Source organism: Podarcis erhardii (genome assembly GCF_964252035.2).
Source record: "Podarcis erhardii genome assembly, chromosome: 16".
Lineage (NCBI taxonomy): Eukaryota > Metazoa > Chordata > Lepidosauria > Squamata > Lacertidae > Podarcis > Podarcis erhardii.
This window is the reverse complement of record NC_138514.1, coordinates 15,811,982-15,833,838: the sequence shown is the minus strand read 5'-3', so window position 1 is coordinate 15,833,838 and position 21,857 is coordinate 15,811,982. Positions and strand designations below refer to the sequence as shown.

Here is a 21,857-nt window from a genome sequence, read left to right as displayed (position 1 = left end):
GTCAGGACCAGCGCTCAAGTGAGTCTCCAGTTCTGCATGGCCTCTCAGGTTTTACCCTCGCACAGAGAGCTCAGACAGTGGTACCCTGCCCTCCCCGTAACCAAAGGGATGCAGCAGTGATGAGCATCAATCCCTGAGCATCTTTGCATGACATCAGCTTGGGTGGGTGGCTGAAAATCTTGGAGTCCTCTCTGCCTGAAACTTGAGGCAGCAGAGGGAGACTGATTGCAACATTAATTATGCATTTTTAAAAAATCCAACAGTTAGGGGGAAACAAGAAAGGAGGGGAATAAAGTACTCCCTGCCTCCTTAATTGCATTTAATTTCTCTGCAGAGGCAAAGACAGAGTGGAAGAAAGGGGTGCGAGAGGGAACCATAAGATTTCCTCTGCTGTGTCAAGGCGATCGGAAGACGCATTGAGCCATATAGTGCTTTCCATGCTCCCCAAGGTGTTCATGGCTCCCTCTGCTCCGGGGGTCTCTCTGCTCCTGCTGTTCTTTACTTCTGTGCTGCAATGCAAAGGTAAGGAAACTTGAGCAAAAGTTTGAAAGGCTGCTTGTTTTGTGCCTGTGAGCTGAAGGAGAGACTTTGTAGGGGGGCAGGGGGTGCTGTCCGCATTTGCGAGGTCGATTCGGAGCGGCTGCCAAACGTTTCGTATTAAAGACAGCGGTGCAACTCGAATCATCTGAACTCTGGGTCCTGTGTCGCTGTATGTTTATGAAAGAACATTGACGGCTAGCTTTTGTTCAGTAATACTGGATTGCTCTAGGGCAATCCTGAGTTTTGAATTGAGGGGAGGCGAGGATAAGTTGAAACTAAAGAGAGAGAGAGAGAGAGAGAGAGAGAGAGAGAAAGGAATGCCTTCTTGTAAAAGATTACTCTGGAATTTGCTGCCACAAGCTGCAAAGGCAGCTCCTCACTTGGATGGCTTTAAAAGGGCACAAGACACATTCATACAGGAGGATGAGAGGTCTGCTAGTGGCTATGAGACTTGATGGCTAATGAATGAAACCTCCAGATTCAGAGGAAGTCTACCTCCAAATCCCAGGTGTAGTGGGTGGGGGAAGAAGAAGAAGAAGAAGAAGAAGAAGAAGAAGAAGAAGAAGAAGAGAGCAATTGTTTTCATGCCCTTCACGTGAGCTATTGCACTGCTGGAAATAGAATGATCGGCTTAAAGCATCATCAGTTCAGCAGGGTTCTTTTCTACTTTGCGGTGCATTTATCTCATTTTAGAGCAGCCTCCCTAACCTGTGGCCCTCTAGATATGATTGGACCCAACGCCCTTCATCCCTAACCATTGGCCATACTGGGTGTGGCTGGTGGGAGTTTGGGAGTCCAGCAATATCAGGAGGACAGCAGGTTGAGAAGGCTGGTGCAGACTCCAGACTTACTGGCCTTATGCCCCCACTGTTTAGATGACAATAATACAGGTATGCACAACTTCAAAATATTGTAACCCAGCCCTGCTGTATTTGGGGCTCCTCTTGCTCAGTTTTGCTGATAGAGTCCTTGGGCATCTGCCCTAACATTCTGACCTGATGGTACCCCTGGTTCTCTAGTGCTTTATGTCTTCCACATTCTTTTAATAGAAAGTGCTGGATCTGGATGAAGAGGTGCTTTTCTTCATGGGATATTAAAAGCAATATTTAATATTTGTGTGGATGAATCACAATACCTTTTGTTTTTGCAAGTAAAGTGCAACTTTTTTTTACTTTTTTTAATGATTTAGGCTTGCTACCTTAAAAACACACCCCAAGTTTTGAACAGATAATTTTGGCTTTTTATTCTAATTTCAGGTTTCTTATCATTTGAACTAACTGGGGGCAGAGGAGATGGAAAAGTGCACATTTATTCACAGACCTGTGAAGAACAATAAAGCACTGGGGTGGGGGGTGGGGACATGTTGTTTCAGAACCTGTTGCCTGAGCCAAGTTGAACTTGGAAAACCCAGTTCTGTGTATCACTCATTGCTCAGAATGGCGGGGGTTGAAATCCTTGGACGGCAGCAATGGTGCAGAGAACAGATGATTGTGTTGTTGCTCAGGCTTCCTGTTCCTGACAACACAATGGACCGGGTTAGCTAATGATCATCTGTCAATTAGGGGCTCTTTGGTTTGCTAAGCAGTGGGAGCAGAATGTAGAGGATTTGGAAAATACTGACAGGTGGACATCTGCTGTTGTTTGGTTGCCATCCCAAGACAGGTTTGAACGTGGCTTTCATTTTGGGATCATCCCTCCTCTTAATGTAAACTAGCACAATGTTAATGTTCTGGAAAAGTGACCAAAATGTGGAATGTCAGGACAAAGTGAGGAAATTGTAGTCCTCCAGATGTTGCTGGGTGGACTACAGCTCCCATCATTCCTGGTTGTAGACATGATGGCTGCCAGGGCTGATGGGAGATATAGTTCAACAACATCTGGAAGGCCACAGGTTCTCCATCGAGAATTGCACATGTGGTTTCATGATTGGTGGCAAAAACTGTCTTGAAGTCCTTGTCTCAAAATCCCGTTGAAATGAACCTGGACGAGGGATAGCTCAATTGGTAGAGTTAGAGTCTCTTGATCTCAAAGTTGTGGGTTTGAGCCCCACCTTGGACAAGAAGATTCCTGCATTGCTGGTGGTTGGAATAGATGACCCTTGTGGTCCTTTCCAAACCTACGATTCTATGATTCTATGGAAAGAAGGTCGGGTGAGCACAACATGTTTGTTCCAATGGGTCTTGATTGGGGCACATTTTCAGCAGGGCTGTGGCCAGAAAGGACGCGGGTGGCGTTGTGGGTTAAATCACAGAGCCTAGGACTTGCCAATCAGAAGGTCAGCGGTTTGAATCCCCGCGACGGGGTGAACTCCCATTGCTCGGTCCCAGCTCCTGTCAACCTAGCAGTTCGAAAGCATGTCAAAGTGCAAGTAGATAAATGGGTACCACTCCGGCAGGAAGGTAAACGGCGTTTCTGTGCGTTGCTCTGGTTCGCCAGAATCAGCTTAGTCATGCTGGCCACATGACCCAGAAGCTGTACGCCAGCTCCCTTGGCCAATAAAGTGATATGAGCGCCGCAACCCCAGAGTCGGTCACGACTGGACCTAATGGTCTGGGGTCCCTTTACCTTTACCTAAATAATCTATAAGAACATAACAGGAGTCCTGCTGAGCCAGACCAAAAGGTCCACCTAGTGCAGCATTCAGTTTCTCAAAATGGCCAGTCTTAAGCTCCCAAGATGCCCACATGTAGGGCAAGAAAACAACAGCCCTCTCTAGTTGTTGTTCCCCAGTAGCTGGCATGCAGAAATAGAGTTCCTCTGAACATGACATTTCCATGCAGCCATCAAAACTGAGTAGCCATTGATAAACTCACCCTCCTGAACCTGCCTAATACCTTACCCTTAAGAAGAATCTCAGCCCGTCTTGTGGCAGAGAATCCCATACATTAATTGCACATTGTGCAAAGAAGTACTTTCTTATCGGTCCTGAACCTACTGCCAGTGAATTTAATTGGATGACCCCGAGTTCTAGTATTAGGAAAGTGGAAGGAGGGGTATAAGTAATTCTCTTATCCACTTTTTTAACACCATACATAATTTGATAAGCCTCAATCATGACCCTCACCAAGATACTCCCCGCCCAACTGAAAAGCCCCAAAATGCTTTTGGCTTTTCCTTGCAGGGAAGGTGCTTTATCCTTCCAAGATGAACATAGGAAACTGCCTGATGCTGAGTCACACCCCGTGGTCCATCTTGCTCAGCATTGTCTACAGGGACTGGCAGTGCTTTTCTGGGATTTCATGCAGGGGGTCTCCCCTATTCCTACCTGAAAATGATGGGACTTGAACCTGGGATCTTCTTTGTACAAAGCAGGTGCTCTACCAGCTGAGCTACAGCCCTTCCCATCATTTTGGTGGACCTTTTCCAGCCTTACAATATACTGCTGGAGGTCTCTGAGTACAAGTTGCTGGAAATCACAGGAGTGGTTTCCTGTCGCTTTCATGTCCTGCTTTTGGGCTTCTCAGTGGCCACTGTGAGAGCAAGATGCTGAACTTGATAGTCCACTTGCCTGATCCAGCAGGCTATTCTAGGGGCTGTCTAGATGTTGCTGGACTACAACTCCCATCATCCCTGGTCATTGAACATGCTGCCTAGGGATGATGGGAGTGGTTGTCTTTGGCTGTACCAGGCCAATGGACTATCAAGTTGAGCATCTTGTTCTCACAGTGGCCAACCAGATGCCTTCTCTAGGAAGCCCACAAGCTGGACCCAAGCACAAGGGCACTCTTCTCTCCTGTGGTTTCCAGAAACTGGTATACAGCCACTGACTATGAAGCCAAAATATTGTGGGGGGCACTAGGTTAGGGAATCATGCTCTAGCTCAGTATGATTGGTAGCAACTCTCCAGGCTCTCAGTTATATAAGGACTTTTCTCAGTCCTTCAACCTGAAACCATTGCTGGTCAGAGTGTCAGGTATTTTCACCCAGGACATTCTCCTTCAAAGAAGACACAGCCAGTGAGGTAGAAGCTCAGACAAGGTTTGCTGACGGGGTGTCCTCCAGATGTTCTGGACTACAGCTCTCATGAGCCCAAACCAGAACAGGCAATAGTCCATGATGCTGGAAGTTGGACTCCACAACATGTAGTAGGTACTATGTTGGCGACTCCTGAGCCAGAGAGATCAATCAGCCAGAGAGAGAGGAGGAGAGGGAGGGAGGGAGGGAGGGAGGAAGGGAGGGAGGGAGGGAGAGAGAGAGACCCTAAACTCTGAACTCTAAAAGATTCAATATAGACAAAAGAAAGGACTTCTTCATTCAACACATAGTTGTTGGATGAAGGAGGAGGCAGTGATGGCTACCAGCTTGGATGCCTTTAAAAGAGGATTGGGAGAAATTCATGGTGGAGAAAGCTTCCAGTTACTCTTAGCCATAATGGATGTGTTCTAGCTCCACAGCAGTATGCCTGTCTCGGTTGCTGGAAATCACAACAGAGGAGAGTGTTGTTGGGTTTCTTTGTGGTTGGCCAGTGTAAGAACAGATTGCTGGACTAGATGGGGCACTGGCCTGATCCATGAGGTTTCTTCTTACATTCATAACCACTCAGCTCCCTCAAACGACTGCCACTTTTCTCGAAGATGGATTTGAATGAATCCCTTCCATCAGAGGGTGCCCTGCCTACCTCAGTCTGCATCCCTGCCAGACATCAGTCAGCCCAAGGCTGCTCCAAATTCCACCACCTCTTTGCCCTTTCTAGGTGAAAAACAACATTCATTGTGTTCCTGGCATGTGAAAAACTAACAAACCCCAATGTGCTGTTTTTTGTTTTATTTTTTTCCTAAAAAAACAGATCCCACTCCCATCTGCTGCATGCAGGAAATATGGGGGTGGAAGAGATAGAAAAGCTTGTTTTATTCCTAGGTGCTGGAGTCTTTTTGAAAAGGGCTGAGAAATGTGTGTCAAAGACCTCACTCCTGCTCCTTCCAAAACCACAGGTCCCCAAAGCCACTGGCTGGGAGCAAGCCAAGTCCACTAGCCCTTGGCTCAGCACATGCACCTCCATGCTCAGTTTGCAGAATCCAGGAGCATCTTGGGACTGAGTTCTTCGGCATGATGTTTTCAAGAGCCCAGTGAATCTATGAGTCCTCCAAGCTTCTTCCCTCCCTTCCCGACAGCTGGACCATGGACAACCCATCAAATCCTCTCTCTGTCATTTTAGCAAGAGTGCATAAACCACCCCCTCCCCACAAAAAAACCTCAATAGCAGAGGCAAAAGGCCCAAGAGCTAATCCTGTAGCCAACCCTAGCCAGCTGTAGACCTTGCTGCATGCCAGTTGGATCTTTAAGGGTCATTTGGAAGAGACAAAGGCAAAATCTGCCATTGAATTACCCAGCCAGCCTGCTTTCAGTGGACTCCCCTAATTTGTTTTCTTCTCTCTGCCTGGCCCTCCCTGTCTTCTCCCTCCAGCTGCCTGAAGCTCGTGCGCCCAGCTAGCTTAGAGGAATTATAGATGGTATGAAAAGGCAGAGGGGTCTGCTTGAAAAGCCTCCTCCAAGGATGCTCTCCCCCAAGCACCTGCAGATCTATTCCAATTAGGGGCTGCTGGCAAAGTGTGAATTGTGCCCCAGTCTTAGAAGTCATGTTCAGGGAGAGACGTGGCAGGCAGGCAAGCAGCAGCTCTGCTGTTTTGACCTGGCTTTTTCCCTTCCATTGTGAGCTGCCTTGCAAGATAAGCTTGCATCAAAGGCAAATTTTGGTGCTATTAATGCTGGAACAGCCGCAACTATGAAAGTAGAGGTGGGCGATGCTACTTTTGTTTGTTTGTTTGTTTGTTACATCAACTCATTACAATTCACCAATTTTAACAAGATGGTAGCAAGTCTTTGTCTTCATAAGGTCCTCTGTTTCGTGACAGAACAGAACCTGATCTGGTGGAAAAGATCAAGAGGTTCACGGGAGAGATTCCGCCTCTGCTTTAGATACAGAATCAGCAGAGCCACATGTTATTTATTCTGGTTTATCTATATAGCATCATCAGGTTACATGGCATCTTACTGAGTAGTGCTAGAGAGAAAACAACCAACCAACCCACAGGCCTTTCTGCTGCAAGATGTTTACAGTCTTTCTCTTTTTTATATATATAACTTTTTTGTTTTGTTTTACATAATTTTATACATTTTAACTTTAACCCTTTCAAACATTTGAATAAAAAGTCCTTTGGACTTCCTTCCCTCCCTCCATGGGTTCCATATTCAAGATAACATTTTCTGCATCTTTTTCCTTTATCCATATGTTAAATATCTATAGTTACCATAATTAATTCCACATTACAAGTGTCATTATATCCCTGCCAATGATTTTAACTGTTTACAGTGGTCTTTTAAATAAATTACGAATTTACTCCAGTCTTTTAAGAATACATGATCTTCCTGGTTTCTGATGTTCCCCATCAGTTTCGCCATCTCTGTGTACTCCATCAGTTTTGACTGACATTCTTCTCTTGTTGGTACTTCCCCTTCCTTCCATCTCTGGGCTAGAAGCATTCTCACTGCCTTCGTTGCATACATAAAAAGTCTTTTATCCTCTTTTGGTATCTCTTCACCTATCATACCTTACAGAAAAGCTTCTGGTTTTTTAAACAAATGTGTTTTTAAACATTTTCTTTAATTCATTATATGTCATTTCCCAGAAAGCTTTTACCAGTGTACATGTCCACCACTAAGCTGTTTACAGTCTCAATTAGAGCCGACTGGAGCACCCATCAAGCCTAAATGTAGCACATAGTCTATTTTCAATTAAGGTATCACATTGCATGCAGATGGGAAGGTTAACCTTTCCCTCCGCAACTGCACCCTCCACCCCAATCATTCTTGCATTTCCTTTAGGCTGTGACTGGGGGGGAGGATCCTCCTATTTACTAGGATAGTGTCACGGTCCGGGTTACAGGCAGTCGGAGTCCCGGCTCGGTACGTTGGGACTGGGGTAGAGGTCGGGAAGCAGGAATCAGCAGTCCAGGGTCAGCAGTCCAGGGGTCAGGAAGCCAAGACTCCAAGAGTCAGGAAACCAGGAGTCAAGAAGACAAGGGTCCAGGGGTAAGGAAACCAGGAGTCAGGAAGCCAAGGGTTCAAGAGTCAGGAAACCAGGAGTCAGGAAGCCGAAGCACAGCTAGGTGGGTACAGTGGCAGAGGAAGAGGGCGGTGGGGGGAGTGCACCGCTCCCGGCAGCATGATCCCGGCACGGTTCCATCGTGGCTGATCCCCGCTCCCGCTGGGCGTCCCACCCCTAGAACAAGCGCCCCACCCCTGCGGGTGGTGCATCCCGCCTCCAGTGCCAGAGCAAGAAGCTCCACCACTGGACGGGTAGCGTGTTGCTGTGGCAAAGAGCCAGAGGGAAATGCTGGTCTTATATACCCCTCCTGGCCCTTGCCACCAAGTGCTATGAGTCTTCTGTCAAGTCTCACCTGTGTGGCCGCGCCTTGCCCTTCCAGGCCAAACTCGGGAAGGCCCCAGTCCTGCGAGGCCCTACCAGTCACAGGGCTTGGCTCCTGCACACACTCCTGACAGATAGGAGGCATTTCCAAGCCTAACTGTGGAGTTGGGGGTAGGTGGGGTGCTGCAGTAGTGCCTGGTGCTCATTGGGGCCAGAGGGGCGTAAGGCAGGAGGCCAACAGTAGATGGAGCCAGAGCCAATTTGCCCCATACTCCTCTACAAAAGTGGCATTGAGACTAAGGAAGAAGAGGAAGCCAACAGCCAGTGTAAGGATTGTTTTTTAGGATAAGTAAATCTGGGTGGCTGAGGGCAGACTGAGGTTGCTGAAGCAGTGCCCCCTTCACTTAATGGAACCAGACTCCACTGCTGGATTATGAATTGGATTTTTTTTTTTCATTTTTATTTTTGCATGCAGAAAGCAGTGGCAGGCTTTGGGCGCTCAAATATCAGCGGCACCCTGTGTGACGCTAAAATTCGGCACCCCCCCACCTCTTTCTCTCCATTCAGCAGCATTGTTGTAGTGCCCTCTGCAGTCCAGCGCCTACTGCCACTGCACAGGTCATGCCTGTCTTAAACCACCTCTCCAGAAAAACACCTTCAGGGAGTTTTACTGCCAAGAAGATACGGTCAATGACAGGCATTGTTTTCTTTTCCAGCTTCTCCAGCTTATCATAAAACAGCCAGCAAACAAGCAAACTTGACTAAGCCTGCTCTCCGTCTGCTCTCTGACTATTTATTTTCCAACTACAAAAAGGATGTCCGTCCTGTTCGGAACTGGAGGAAGACCACCAATGTGGCCATCGATGTCATGGTCTATGCCATCCTGAGTGTGGTAGGTCTTCTCCTCCTCCTCCTCCTCTCTCTCAAACGGTCCAGGTTTCCTGTTCCCATGTATCACTGTGGGCAAGGTGACAGACATGATCCACCTGAATTTAGGTAGCCCTTGCCATCTCCCAGGGAGATACAAGATTTTTATTTATTACTATAATTTATTAAATTTCTATACCACCCTTCATCCGAAGATCACAGGAGGTTTACGATATAAAAACACAAAAATGCATAACGTAGCAACAAATGAAAACAATACCCTCCCACTCGTGTTCAGGTTTTCTGCTTCGGGCATTTAAAGAAGCTGGTCTCCACAATGTTTCACATCAGCGATGGGGAACACCTGTGCCCCCCATGCTGCTGGAGTATAATTCCCATCATCCCTGACCAATGGCTATGCTGGTTGGGGTAGCTGGGGAGACTAATGGGAGTTGGATCCCAGCAATGTCAGGATGTTTGTGTTTGTGTGTGTATGTGTGACAGAAGCTTCCCATCCCTGATTCACATGACAGAATTGGAATTTATCTGTTGATTTTAAGTGACTAATGAAAGAGGAGGGGTTCACTTCTAAAGCATCACTTAGGATTGTTTTTCTCTTTCCAGATGGGTACATCCATGGTGTGTTTCTATGCATGTAAAAAAAATGCAAAATGTGGGCAGTACCAAACTTAGGTGTTCCATCAGCTCAAGGATTTCTACTTGTGCAGCAGAACTCCCCTTCTCCTCTTCCTGTGTATGCCCCACAACCTCCCTCTGTAGGGTTGGGGGAACTTTCAGAACAGATTTAGGGGTGCAAGGGGTGAGGAGAGGACAGAGGGGAAGTTTCTTTGCACAAGCAGAAATCCTTATTCTGATGGAAGGTGCTGCTGAGCGCTATGCTGGACACACCCTGTAAATATACCAAAAAAGTCTGAAAACATAGGCATGTTAGAGATATAGTGCTGGGACTGGCTGCTTCTTCTTTCTTACTGTGCCTGCATGCACTGTGTTGTTTGTTGTCTGATTGCTTATGGGGGCTCCCTGCAAATTCTTTAAGGTGTCACCTTACTTTCCTGCAGCCAACCATATAGGGAGGTCAATAGTGGAACTGACCCTTTGGTTTCATTAGCCTGATCTCTGCTTCTCTGTTTTCAACAACAGGATGAGAAAAACCAAGTCCTGACAACGTATATCTGGTACAGACAGGTAAGAAGGCTGTGCCAATGGGAGCAATTTGCTCTCCTCCTGTCCTGCCCAACCCCTTTGACCTAGCAGCTTCTCATCACTGACACCACATAGGTCTCTTGATTCGTAGGATGCAACCTTCCATTCACTGGACTCCATAGTCCCCCTCTGCTGTGCTGGCTTCTGCAGACTATTTGGCTGGGGTTCTGTACTGGAAAGCTAGGCAGCATCTGCCATAAGCACTAAGCATTTGACAGCATAGAGAGGCAATTAAGCCCCATTTTTCCAAATACAAGTTGCTCCTGGAGTTCAGACTTTGTTTTTGGCATCAAACTGTCTCTAGAGACAATGGTGTGCACCTCTGGGGGAGGAGTCACACCACTGCATTAGTAGCACCAACGTGACCCTGGGGCACAAGCCTGGGCTAGGCTAGCACACTGATGGTTTGTATAGCAATTTAGAATGTCACTATTCTGGGTACCAAAGGAAGAAGGAAGTTTGCCCCACAGCATGTTTGAGGGATGAAGTAGCATAGGAGGGAAGATGAGAGTGCATGATGTGAGCCAGTGTTTCCCAACCTTGTGCCTCCAGCTGTTTTTGGACTACAATTCCCATCATCCCTTGCCACTGGTCTTGCTAGTCACGGATGATGGGAGTTGTAGTTCAAAAACAGCTGGAGGCACAAGGTTGGGAAACACTGATGTGAGCAGCTTATAAATAAAACAGGCCTCACCCTCAGAGGTGCAGGTGGGTCAGAAGGCTGCATCTTACAATGGAAAAAAGAAAAGAGAAGCATGCTAAATGAGAAAAAAAATGAATGATAGGGAGCATCTTGGCTCCCACCCAACACAGACAGAGGCTATTACTTGGAAGTAAGGATGATATATTTATTCAGACAAGTAACAGTACAAGCTCAGCAGCAGATATGCTGCTTGAGAGTAACAATTTAGGAGCTAAAAAGCAGGGCCAGAAGTTCAGAACTAGACAGAAGTGATGGAGATGTCCCAGCAAGATCCCCCACCTCTCCTGCTTTTAAAGATGAGGTGAGGCAAGGCAAGGCGTGTTCACTCACAAGACTCGCTTGCCTTGTGGTGATGTTGAGTTTGCCGGCAAACACTCTGTTGGGGCAGGTGGGTCTGCTTCCATCTAAGAAGGTGGTGTTTGGTTCTAGATGACAAGACTGGACCCTCTTGTGTAAGCTTTTGTTCAGCCTCCCCTTTTGGCTGATCAAAGCCCCCCACAGCCTCCACTGAGGCTCTCCGCTCCACAGGAATCTCAGTACCCCTGCTCCCCCTTTCAAAGTGACTGAAATGGGGTGGAAACTGAAGAATTCCTCTCCTCTAAACCAGGTTCACACAGGGAGGAGGGGAACAGAAAACTCAACCACAAGTTTCTTAAACAAAAGAAAAATGTTCCTTCCAGTAGCACCTTAGAGACCAACTAAGCTTGTTATTGGTATTGCTACTGGAAGGAATGTTTTTATTTTGTTTCAAATACGGCAGACCAACACGGCTACCTTCCTGTAACAAGTGTCTTAAAGTTACAGATAGGTAGCCGTGTTGGTCTGTCATGGTCAAAACAAAATAAAAAAATTCCTTCCAGTAGCACCTTAAAGACCAACTGAGTTAGTTCTAGGTATGAGCTTTCGTGTGCATGCACACTTCTTCAGATACACTGAAACAGAAGTCACCGGACCTTTCTATATAGTGAGAAGGTGGGGAGGGGTATTACTCAGAAGGGTGGTGGGAATGGGTGATTGGCAGATAGCTGCGATGAGCCTGTTGACGATGAGCCTGTCTTAAAGTTACAGTTACGCAGTTGTATAGCTCTGTCTGTGAAAGTCCTGGCTGTCTAAGACATTAGCAACTCTCCAGAGCCATTCTTTCCTCAAATCAGATCCCAGAATAGAATAGTTGACACCTATCCACAAGTGGTTCAGCACAGCACCCCACCTACTTCTTTCCATCTACCACTGTGTCAGATCCTCCCCTCTATTTTGCAGCACTGGATCGATGAGTTTCTGCAGTGGAATCCAAGGGACTTTGACAACATCACCCAGATGTCTGTCCCTACGGAAGCCATCTGGGTCCCAGACATTCTTATCAATGAATTGTAAGTGCACCATCCTTCTTGGGTTCTCTCCCCCCCCCCCATCCTCTTTCCACATTGTGGAAGCCAAAAATATGGGATGGAAGAGAATGTGAGGATTTATTTCTGTTCTCTCACCGTTCCTCCCTTCCCAAGCCAACCTCTCCACTTTGTATTCTTGACAATGCTTTTCCTCTGGCTTGCCCCTCTGTGTACTGTATATTGCAGATGGGGAGAAGGCTGAGAAATTGGGACGGTTCCAGTAGTGGAAAACTATAAACACTCATAATTACCCTTGCTGTGTTGGGCGTGGGATTCAAATTTTCTGAGGAGAGAGAGAGGGAGAGACAATGGAGGGGCAGCTGTGGAGCCGTCAACGCATACTTCTAAGAGAGGGAAAGAAGGAAGGAAAGGCGGGAGGATGGAGTTATTGTTCTAAACCACCCTCCTTCTATTGTGACCACTGGAAGACCTAAGCAAGGATCAGAAAGCCCCTTTGGGGAGGAGAGGAAAATTCCCTTTCCGTATTCATGTTTGTAAGGTAAACAGCTTCATTGGAAAATGGGTGCATTATTTTAATGGGTCATCACAAGAGAGAACCTAATTGAGGGGGGGGGGAAGGAGAATTACAGGGTTCATAGGAAGCTGTTCAGTACTGAGCCAGACCTATGGTCCATCTGTGTCTAGTGTGGTATAGCGGTCAGAGTGTTGGGCTAGGATCTAGGAGACCAGAGGACAAATGAAAATCTAGGGTAGGAGAGGAGGAATGTGGTGGAGCGGCTGGAATCCTGAACAGGGAGCACGCTGCAATGTTTTGTTACCGGTAACCACTTGTAGCTCAGCATCTGGAATCTGGGATGGAGGAGTTCCATCACTTGGTGGGTTTTGACTGCAGCCCAAATGGTTCATGTTCTCTCCCCTCACTTTGGCTCCCCCACTCTCTGTTTCCTGCAGTGTGGATGTGGGGAAATCCCCTGATATTCCCTATGTTTACATCCTCCATCATGGGGAAGTGCGGAACCTCAAGCCTGTCCAAGTGGTCACTGCCTGCAGCCTGGACATCTATAACTTCCCCTTTGATGTGCAGAACTGCTCTCTGACCTTCACCAGCTGGCTGCATAACAGTACGTGAGCAGTTGTGTTGTTTTTGCCCTGTGGCTTGTTGCATGCTGGGAGAAGAGGCCATCTCCCCTCAACCTCCTCCCTGCAGAATAGGCTTGTCAATAGCTGCTTATTGTGATGGCTAAATACAAGCATCATATGAATATGCTTCCTACCTCCAAGTAGCAGATACAGGAGCAAACTGTTAGAGGTGTGAGTCTCCCAGGAATAGAGCACTGAATAGAGCACCCACATCCACACCACATGTTTCAAGCACTCTGAGACCATTTTAAAGAATTCTGGGAACTCTAGTTTGCTAAAGATGCTGAGAGCTATTAGGGGATCCCTGTGGGAGACTAGGACTTGCCAGTCAGAAGGTCGGTGGTTCGAATCCCCACAACGGGGTGAGCTCCCGTTGCTCGGTCCCTGCTCCTGCCAACCTAGCAGTTCGAAAGCACATCAAACTGCAAGTAGATAAATAGGTACCGCTCCGGCAGGAAGGTAAACAGCGTTTCCGTGTGCTGCTCTGGCTCACCAGAAGCAGCTTAGTCCTGCTGGTCACATGACCCGGAAGCTGTACGCCTGCTCCCTCGGCCAATAAAACGAGATGAGCACTGCAACCCCAGAGTCGGTCAATACTGGACCTAATGGTCAGGGGTCCCTTTACCTTATTCCCCTCCCAGAACCACAATTCCCAGAGTGGTTTAACAAGCAATCCCTCTTCACAGGGAACTCTGGGAAGTGTGGCTCCAGGAGGGGAATAAGGAGTCTCCTAACAACTCTCAGGACCCTTAACAAACTACAGCTCCCAGAATTCTTTGGTAGAAACCATGACTGCTTAAAATGGTATCATAGTGTTTTAAATGTATGGTGTATATGTGGCTTAAGACAGACCTTTTATGTGATCCAACCTGGCAGATTCTATGGCCACCAATACCTTTTAAATGAACCTGATTCTCACACGGTCCCATTCCTTCAAGTGCTAGGCATGCACTCATCTTAGCTTGTTGAGTTGTGGCCCATTCATCTGGCATTTCAGTGACCAACAACAACAACAACATCAACAACAACACATTTTTCTATCTATAAGACGCCCCCATGTATAAGATGCCCCCTGTTTTGGGGGGACTCAGATTTAAGAAAATGGGAGCAATGGTCCAGAGTATGACGCCCCCTAATTTTTGACATTATTTTTAAGGGAAAAAACCTAGTCTTATACATGGAAAAATATGGTATTTATATGCCACCCATCTGACTGGGTTGCCCCAGCCACTCTGGGTGGCTAATATCATGGGCTCTCATTTTGGAACCCGCATCCTGGGGTTTTCATGTGTGGCCATCAGTCCAAAGTTATGTCTTTGATGGGACACAGAAAGGTCAACAAATCACTTGGAGATGGGTGTAGCATGGGAAAGGGAGGGGATTCCTGTAGGGGATGATATCTTTGGCACCCTTATCCTACTTTTCTTCCTGTCTTCTGTTCCTCAGTCCGGGACATTAACATCTCCCTGTGGCGGACCCCAGAGGAAGTGAAACATGACAAGAGTGTCTTCATGAACCAGGGGGAATGGGAGCTTCTGCACGTTCTCAGCCAGTTCCGAGAGTTCAGTGTTGGTGACAGTGACTTCTATGCTGAGATGAAGTTCTTTGTAAGAATTTTTGGTGGGCCTGGGCAGGGGTGGTGGGTGGGAGCCAGAAACAGAATCTTCAGCGCATATTATTTGTTAAAGAAGGCTGGAGGTGGAAGAGTGGTGCAAAGCTCTGGCGATGAGAAGCTGCTGCTGCAGGTTTCTTGCTAGTTTTCAAAAGGAGGAGCGAGGAGAAATGGTTTTTCTCTTTTTTAAAAAATAATTTTTATTAACCGGCCAATCAAATCAAATTAAATCACATCACATAAATTCCGAATTACAAAGCCGAATTTTAAATTTTGTTGGGGGGACCCATATTTCAAAATCCGAAGGGGGATTCTGATCATCTTCTTGCTACTGCGTTAATGTCCAAATCAGTCCAAATCAGTCCAATCAGAGTTCATAATTCTATCCAGTCTTATCTTGCTGTTTCCACATCACATCTTGTTCATATATTTTCTTTTTTCTTTATGATCTCTTCTGATAGTCTCCTTAAGCCGATAAACACCAATAATAATCCTGTGTGAATTTTTCCGTTCTTCCAATCCTCAAATCGAGATGGTTTCCATATATCATCGCCTTCATAGATAACATCGCTCTTTCCATCATTAATCTCGCAAAACTGTCGCTCTTAAGTCCCACTGAGGAGTTTCACCCACAATATAAAAACAGCTCTATTTCTCTATTTCTCCTCTCAGACTTAAGTCCTCCAACAGAACTTCCCAATATGGCGACGGCATTTTTAACTGCGTCATTCCAAAGCTCTTATACATTACACGCTCTTCTTAAAACATGCTTTGGTTCGAAAGTTTATCTCCACACAGCCTTAAATCCACAGCTTAAGTCCTTAAAACGACATTTCTGACTCATGAGAGGAGGGGATTCTTGTTTAATCACATAAGGAAAGAAAGGAAAGTTTTTTCCCCCTCCCCCATCAGTCATTTGCCATACCGAGTCTTGGCGTATCTTCTCATGATTTCTCTTGTTTCTCCGACTCGTCTTGCTTTATCAGAGATCTCTTCTGTTAGCAGTCTTTACTCCCCCTCCTTCCTCGAAATATGTGCATTCCTTCATCCAAATTGTTTCTTTCGAAGTTCTTGCAGCTAGTGGCGTGGATCAGGGACGGCGTCCAGGAGCACCGGAATCCCACAGGAGGGCTTTGTGCCTAGTGCCCCCATCCCCACAAATTCGGGGGTGGTATAGGGCACAGCAGGCAGGGCAGTCCCCCCCCCCACATCCTGGGGGGGGGTAGGGAGGCTAATTACTCCCATCATAGCCTCCAAATTACCTCGTGTGGGTCGGAGAGATATTATTGTCAGCCATCTTCCGATGCGCCCCCTAGTGGCCCCCCGAAATGGGTTTTCTCTAAACTGGAGCTACCTGAATCCAGAAGGGGGAAAAAGATGCTTCAGTATCAGAATGAGGAGAGTCAGTCTGCTGCAGACTGTGACCTATACCTTATAGAAGCACAGGGTTGTAGCCTATTAACTTCTTCTCAGCACAGACCTACTGAAATTCATGAGCCTAAGTTATCCATGCCCCTTAATTTCAGTGGTCTACTCTGAGTGTGGTGTGTCATTGGAGGCAAGCCACAGGAACTACAGTTCAGCTGAAACAATTCATTCAGAAAGACCAAAAGGCACCCCCAAATTTTTGTGTGATTTTTGGCACTGCTTGCCAAACATCATTCACCCTCACCCTCATTTTCCCTCTTTTGTCCTTGGTCACTACATCATGTAGCAACATTCAATTGCTTTGTGGCATTGTGCTTCAGGACTGCAGAACATCATGTTCGATGACTTCTTAGAAGGCTGAATTTCTAAGATATCATTAATTTCTCTTCCTGGTTTTTCCCTGAGCATTCCTTTCTTAAAATGCACATTCAGAGAAAATGGGGCCTCTTCCTGCAATATATCTCATAACTTATATATATTTTAAAATCATCTTACCCAGTGATTTTTTTTAAGGGAAAATGATGCTGGTACTCACCTTGAAGTTGTTACAGTAAGTGACACACTTAATTTTTTTTTTAAAAAAATCTTTATTGGAAATTCAAAAAGTACATAATTATGTGTGCACTAAACATGGTGAGACTTAAATAAAAGAGAGAAAGAGAAACAGAACCTGTGTAGAAAGGAAAATAAAGGGGGGAGGGGAAAAAACACACCCAAAGCTGTATATTTTACAAGGTTGTTATTGTACTTCATGAGATCTTAACCAACTACAGTATTTGTAAGAATGGATTCCATTCCAATTTTTTGGCAAGGGAAGGTGCTGGTACTGTGTACCCTTGATTACTAACCTCAGGAAAAAAAGCACTGACCTCACCAGATTCCCAACTTTGAAATATTATACTCAGCTTGGAGAGGTCTTGCAAACCCATTGCGACTTTTCCTGAATTCCCTGTATCTTGACTTTGGTGCTTTTCTAATATGATGAAAGTGAACATTTTGGGGCCATGTGTTGCGAAACCATGGGCAGTGGAATCAGCCAGCACCACTCCAGGGAAGGAAGGGTTAACCTTGCCTGACAGGCAGTTTTGCAGCAAGCAAAGGGCATAAATATTTCAGCAGCAGGAGGAAAGACTGGGCAGTGATGCACATCCCAAAGGACTCATTGATGCCCCCCTGCCAGCTTAGCCAGACGCCTGGTGCCAATGGAGCCCTTGGCTTGTGCCACTTTGCAGCAGCTTAGGAAGCATTAAATGGGACAATGAATTTGAGGGAGAGCTAGCCACCCATTAGAGCATGTCTCAGCTAGACCCAAAGCCCGTGCCTGACTCCTTGTGCCTTGGCAGGTGGTCATCCGAAGACGCCCCCTCTTTTACGCCGTCAGCCTACTGCTTCCCAGCATCTTTCTGATGGTCATGGACATTGTGGGCTTCTACCTGCCTCCTGACAGTGGAGAGAGGGTCTCCTTCAAGATCACCCTGCTCTTGGGCTACTCTGTTTTCCTGATCATTGTCTCTGATACACTGCCAGCCACGGCTATTGGGACCCCACTGATAGGTAATAATAATAATTTTATTATTTATACCCTGCCCATCTGGCTTGATTTCCCCAGCCACTCTGGGTGGGGACATAAAACATCAAGCATCAAAAAACCTCCCAATGCAGGGCTGCCTTCAGATGTCTTCAAAAAGTTGTGTAGTTCTTTATCTCCTTCTCATCTGAAGGGAGGGCGTTCCACAGGGAGGGCGTCATTACCAAGAAAGCCCTCTGCCTGGTTCCCTGTAGCTTCTTGAAATGAGGGAACCAGCAGAAGATCCTCGGAGGAGGACCTCAGTGTCTGGGCTGAGCGATGGGGGTGGAGATGCTCCTTCAGGTATACTGGGCTGGGTAAGATCACAGCAGCCCCATTGACAAAAGCATGAATGAAATGAATTGTGCAGCATGGCTGGTGGTGCCTTGTGTTCAGTCAGTTGCGAGATAAAACAAGAAATGGTTCAGATGTGCTCATGACATTGGCCATATTATGATTATTATTTTTTTATTAGTTGCTTTCCATACCCAAAATGTCTCAGTTCCAGAAAACCCCCAAAAGCAAAGGCTGAAAATGCTTAAATACATCAGGATATACAAAAGCCTTGGTGTGTTCCATGGGGATTATTGGCAAGTTTGCTAGGTATGCCTTCCTGCTTTTGAGGTTTTTTTGCAAGTGTGGGTCATGGCCAATGAACTGCACAGCTTGGGCTACCTACAGCACCATCTGAACATTATTCCATGTGTGAGAAGGTGTGGTTGAGGTGCAGATCTCGGCCCAAAGAGGAAAGGGAGAAAGAATCTAGGCTAAGAAATGTTAAAGGAGTGCTCACTGAGGGAGGAACAACAGCCCCACACAGGGTTTTTGAGGAGCCCCAAAGGCTGAGATGAGGGGGTGTGAGAAATGGAGGGCTTGTTTCTGCTGCTAGAATCTTTATCTCATAGAATCTTTGAATGGGAAAGGGACCCTGAGGATCATGCAGGAATATGCAACTATCCCTTTCAGGGATGGGACCTGCAACCTTGGTGTTATCAGCGCCACTCTCTAACCAACTGAGCTACTTAGCTCAGAAATGGACTTGGCTGAAGGTCATGGCTTTCCTCCAACAGGGGTCTATTTTGTGGTGTGCATGGCGTTGCTGGTCATTAGCTTGACCGAGACCATCCTCATAGTGCGACTCGTGCATAAGCAAGATCTACAGCCTCATGTACCTGACTGGGTGAAGCGCTGGGTGCTGGAACGGGCCACCATCCTGCTCTGCATCCGAGACAGGAACACGTTCTGTCCGGTCCACACTCAGAGCTCTGACATCTCTGGGAACATGGAAAACAATGACAGTACAGGTAAGAGCAAGATCAAAGTCCCAAATGGGAATGGAAGCATGCAAACACTCTGTTCAGACGGATGCCCATATCAAATGGTACATTATTGGGGATAGAAATGCTAACTGAGTGAAAGCAGATGGAGTGCAGAGAGCGAGAGAGAAAATAGCTGCTAATATTTTACTGGACAAACTGAACAAAAACAGGACATAATATGGGGAGAAATGAACAGAGAGGTTTGATCTTATTTATAGGCCTTCGAGACAGCAACCAAACATACAGGGGAAAATTTCCTCAGAACTACATTGCCAGGTGGCAATGCCTGCGACGGAGTGAGCTCTCATTGCTCGGTCCCAGCTCCTGCCAACCTAGCAGTTTGAAAGCACATCAAAGTGCAAGTAGATAAATAGGTACCGCTCCTGTGGGAAGGTAAATGGCGTTTCTGTGTACGTCAAAGTGCAAGTAGATAAATAGGTACTGCTCCGGCGGGAAGGTAAACAGTGTTTCCGTGCGCTGCTCTGGTTTGCCAGAAGTGGCTTAGTCATGCTGGCTACATGACCCGGAAGCTGTACGCCGGCTCCCTCGGCCAATAAAGCGAGATTAGCATGGCAACCCCAGAGTCGGCCATGACTGGACCTAACGGTCAGGGGTCCCTTTACCTTACATAGCCAATCAGAACCGTAGCAAGGATCATGCCAACCTGGCTGGTTGCTAGATAACACCTCTTCCACCACCACCTATCTTGATTGGCTGTTTGTCAGCTGCGGCCACCCTTAGGTTCCTAACCGAATGATCCTTGCTGTCATATTAAGTTATTGAAATGATTGTGATGAGCGAAGTGGGGAGCTGCTGTGAACAGACCCAGGGCACTTAGTCTGGGACACAGCTCCCCAGTGTGTCCCTCCTATTTGTTTCAGCTTTACCGACTATTTCCTTTACCTCTCTCCAGCCAAACTGAACCACTACAGCTGTGAAAGCACACGTGACTTCGAAGGAGGAGCAAGTGGTACTATGACCCAGCCACAAGGGGAGAGCTCACTGGTGGTTGAAAGTATCCTGCAAGAGATTGCAGCCATCCGCCAGTTTCTGGAGAAGCGGGATGAATTCCGTGACATTGCCCGTGAATGGCTGCAGGTGGGCTACGTCCTGGATGTTCTTCTTTTCCGGGCATACCTAGTAGCTGTGCTGGCCTATAGCATCACATTGGGCACTCTGTGGTCCATCTGGCAATACGCCTGAGACACACACCATACAGATAGGTTTGTCAAGCAGTTATGCTTGATGAGTCTTTTTGAGGTCTTTGGACTCATTGATATGTAGAACTTAGACCCAGGCTCTGAGGTACTGCTCATGGACATGCATCTTAAGATTGGTGGCTTCAAGTGTCTCTTAAGACTAGTCAATGTGTATCTATTTTGTTATCAAGGTGCAATACTTGCCTAAGTGGCTTGTGACCTGCCTTCCCCACTTGTCTTACCTGCAAAAAAAAGGGCAGAAGCACATGCAGTTGCTCCTAAGCGATGTTTGTACACATCCTAAAAATAAATAAATACCTTATGATGCATGCCAGTTAAAAACAAATACCGATTCTGGCTCCAAACTGGATCCCAGAAGGGGAAAGGAAGATGAGTTGCATGGAACTGATGGTTTGTTTTTGTTTTTTTTACCCTACCCTAAATCCAGTCTTCCTGCTTTCCACCCCAATTCTACATTTTCATTGCCAATGCTGCATTGTAGAGCACATTTCCCACCTCCATCTCAGCGCAAAGGAGTTTCATCCTGGTGACCAAGCTATTTTGCTTTAACTAGCCCTGTCAACCCGAGAATGTGCCCAATGTGGATAGAAATCTTGCAGTGGAGCTTGCCTAGGATTGCCAATCAAAAGTCGGCAGTTAGAATCCCCGCGATGGGGTGAGCTCCCATTGCTCGGTCCCAGCTCCTGCCCACCTAGCATTTTGAAAGCACGTCAAAGTGCAAGTAGATAAATAGGTACCGCTCCGGTGGGAAGGTAAATGGCGTTTCCGTGTGCTGCTCTGGTTCACCAGAAGTGGCTTAGTCATGCTGGCCACATGACGCGGAAGCTGTACACCGGCTCCCTCGGCCAATAAAGCGGGATGAGCGCAACAACCCCAGAGTCAGTCACGACTGGACCTAATGGTCAGGGGTCCCTTTACCTTTACCTTACTATACAAAGAAAGTTTCGCAGTGGAGAACCAAAACCAGGGTCACATCTAGTCATTTGCTACAATCCTTTCCTCCCTGCTGCATCTGTTTACTGGGTTTGAGGCCAGTTGTTGCTGAAGACTATGTTCTACCAGCACTTTCTCTCCCTCGCATGTACCCTCACCCTGATGCCATTTCTTATTGGGGACTAGATTTTTCAGACGTCTTGAAGTGTCTCAGACGTTTGCTGCCAAGGGTGCATGATGCTCAGACTGTTCATCCATTTTGTAAATAACGTTCCTCCCCACCTGTACAGTAACTAGCTGCTTGCATTAACCATTTCACCTGAGCCATCTGTAAAGCAGGCAGCTTCTTTTCTCGTGGTTCATCCATATGTTGTGCAATAAACTGGGTGTTTCTTAAGTTAAATGGAATGTGCCAGAGTTACTCATTACAGCCAGAAAGGAGGTGGGGGCTATGGGCAAGGAATGAAAGGGCATGGAAGACCCCTCGGTTAGGTATCTGGAGAAGATAAGACTGGTTCTTCTTTTTTTAAAATCAACATTGATTCAGCATTGATTCACTCATTGAAAACACTCATCCCAGGCTTGGGGG

General features: G+C 46.7%; 1 protein-coding gene across 2 annotated transcripts; it reads left to right on the top strand.

Moving 5' to 3' along the window:
• Window positions 1-139: 139 nt before the first annotated feature.
• On the top strand, window positions 140-21,671 carry HTR3A (5-hydroxytryptamine receptor 3A). 2 transcript variants are annotated; one of them, XM_081843991.1, is made up of 9 exons: window positions 140-522; window positions 8,623-8,798; window positions 9,935-9,979; window positions 11,961-12,070; window positions 13,001-13,170; window positions 14,636-14,796; window positions 17,573-17,783; window positions 18,867-19,100; window positions 20,029-21,671. In XM_081843991.1, exons 1-9 carry the CDS (start codon window positions 438-440, stop codon window positions 20,316-20,318), a joined length of 1,482 nt encoding a protein of 493 aa, XP_081700117.1. In that variant the 5' UTR covers window positions 140-437; the 3' UTR covers window positions 20,319-21,671. The 2 variants fall into 2 exon arrangements, with proteins under 2 accessions (XP_081700117.1, XP_081700118.1); XM_081843992.1 differs by having other exon boundaries at window positions 141-522; window positions 8,632-8,798.
• The last annotated feature ends 186 nt before the right edge of the window (window positions 21,672-21,857 follow it).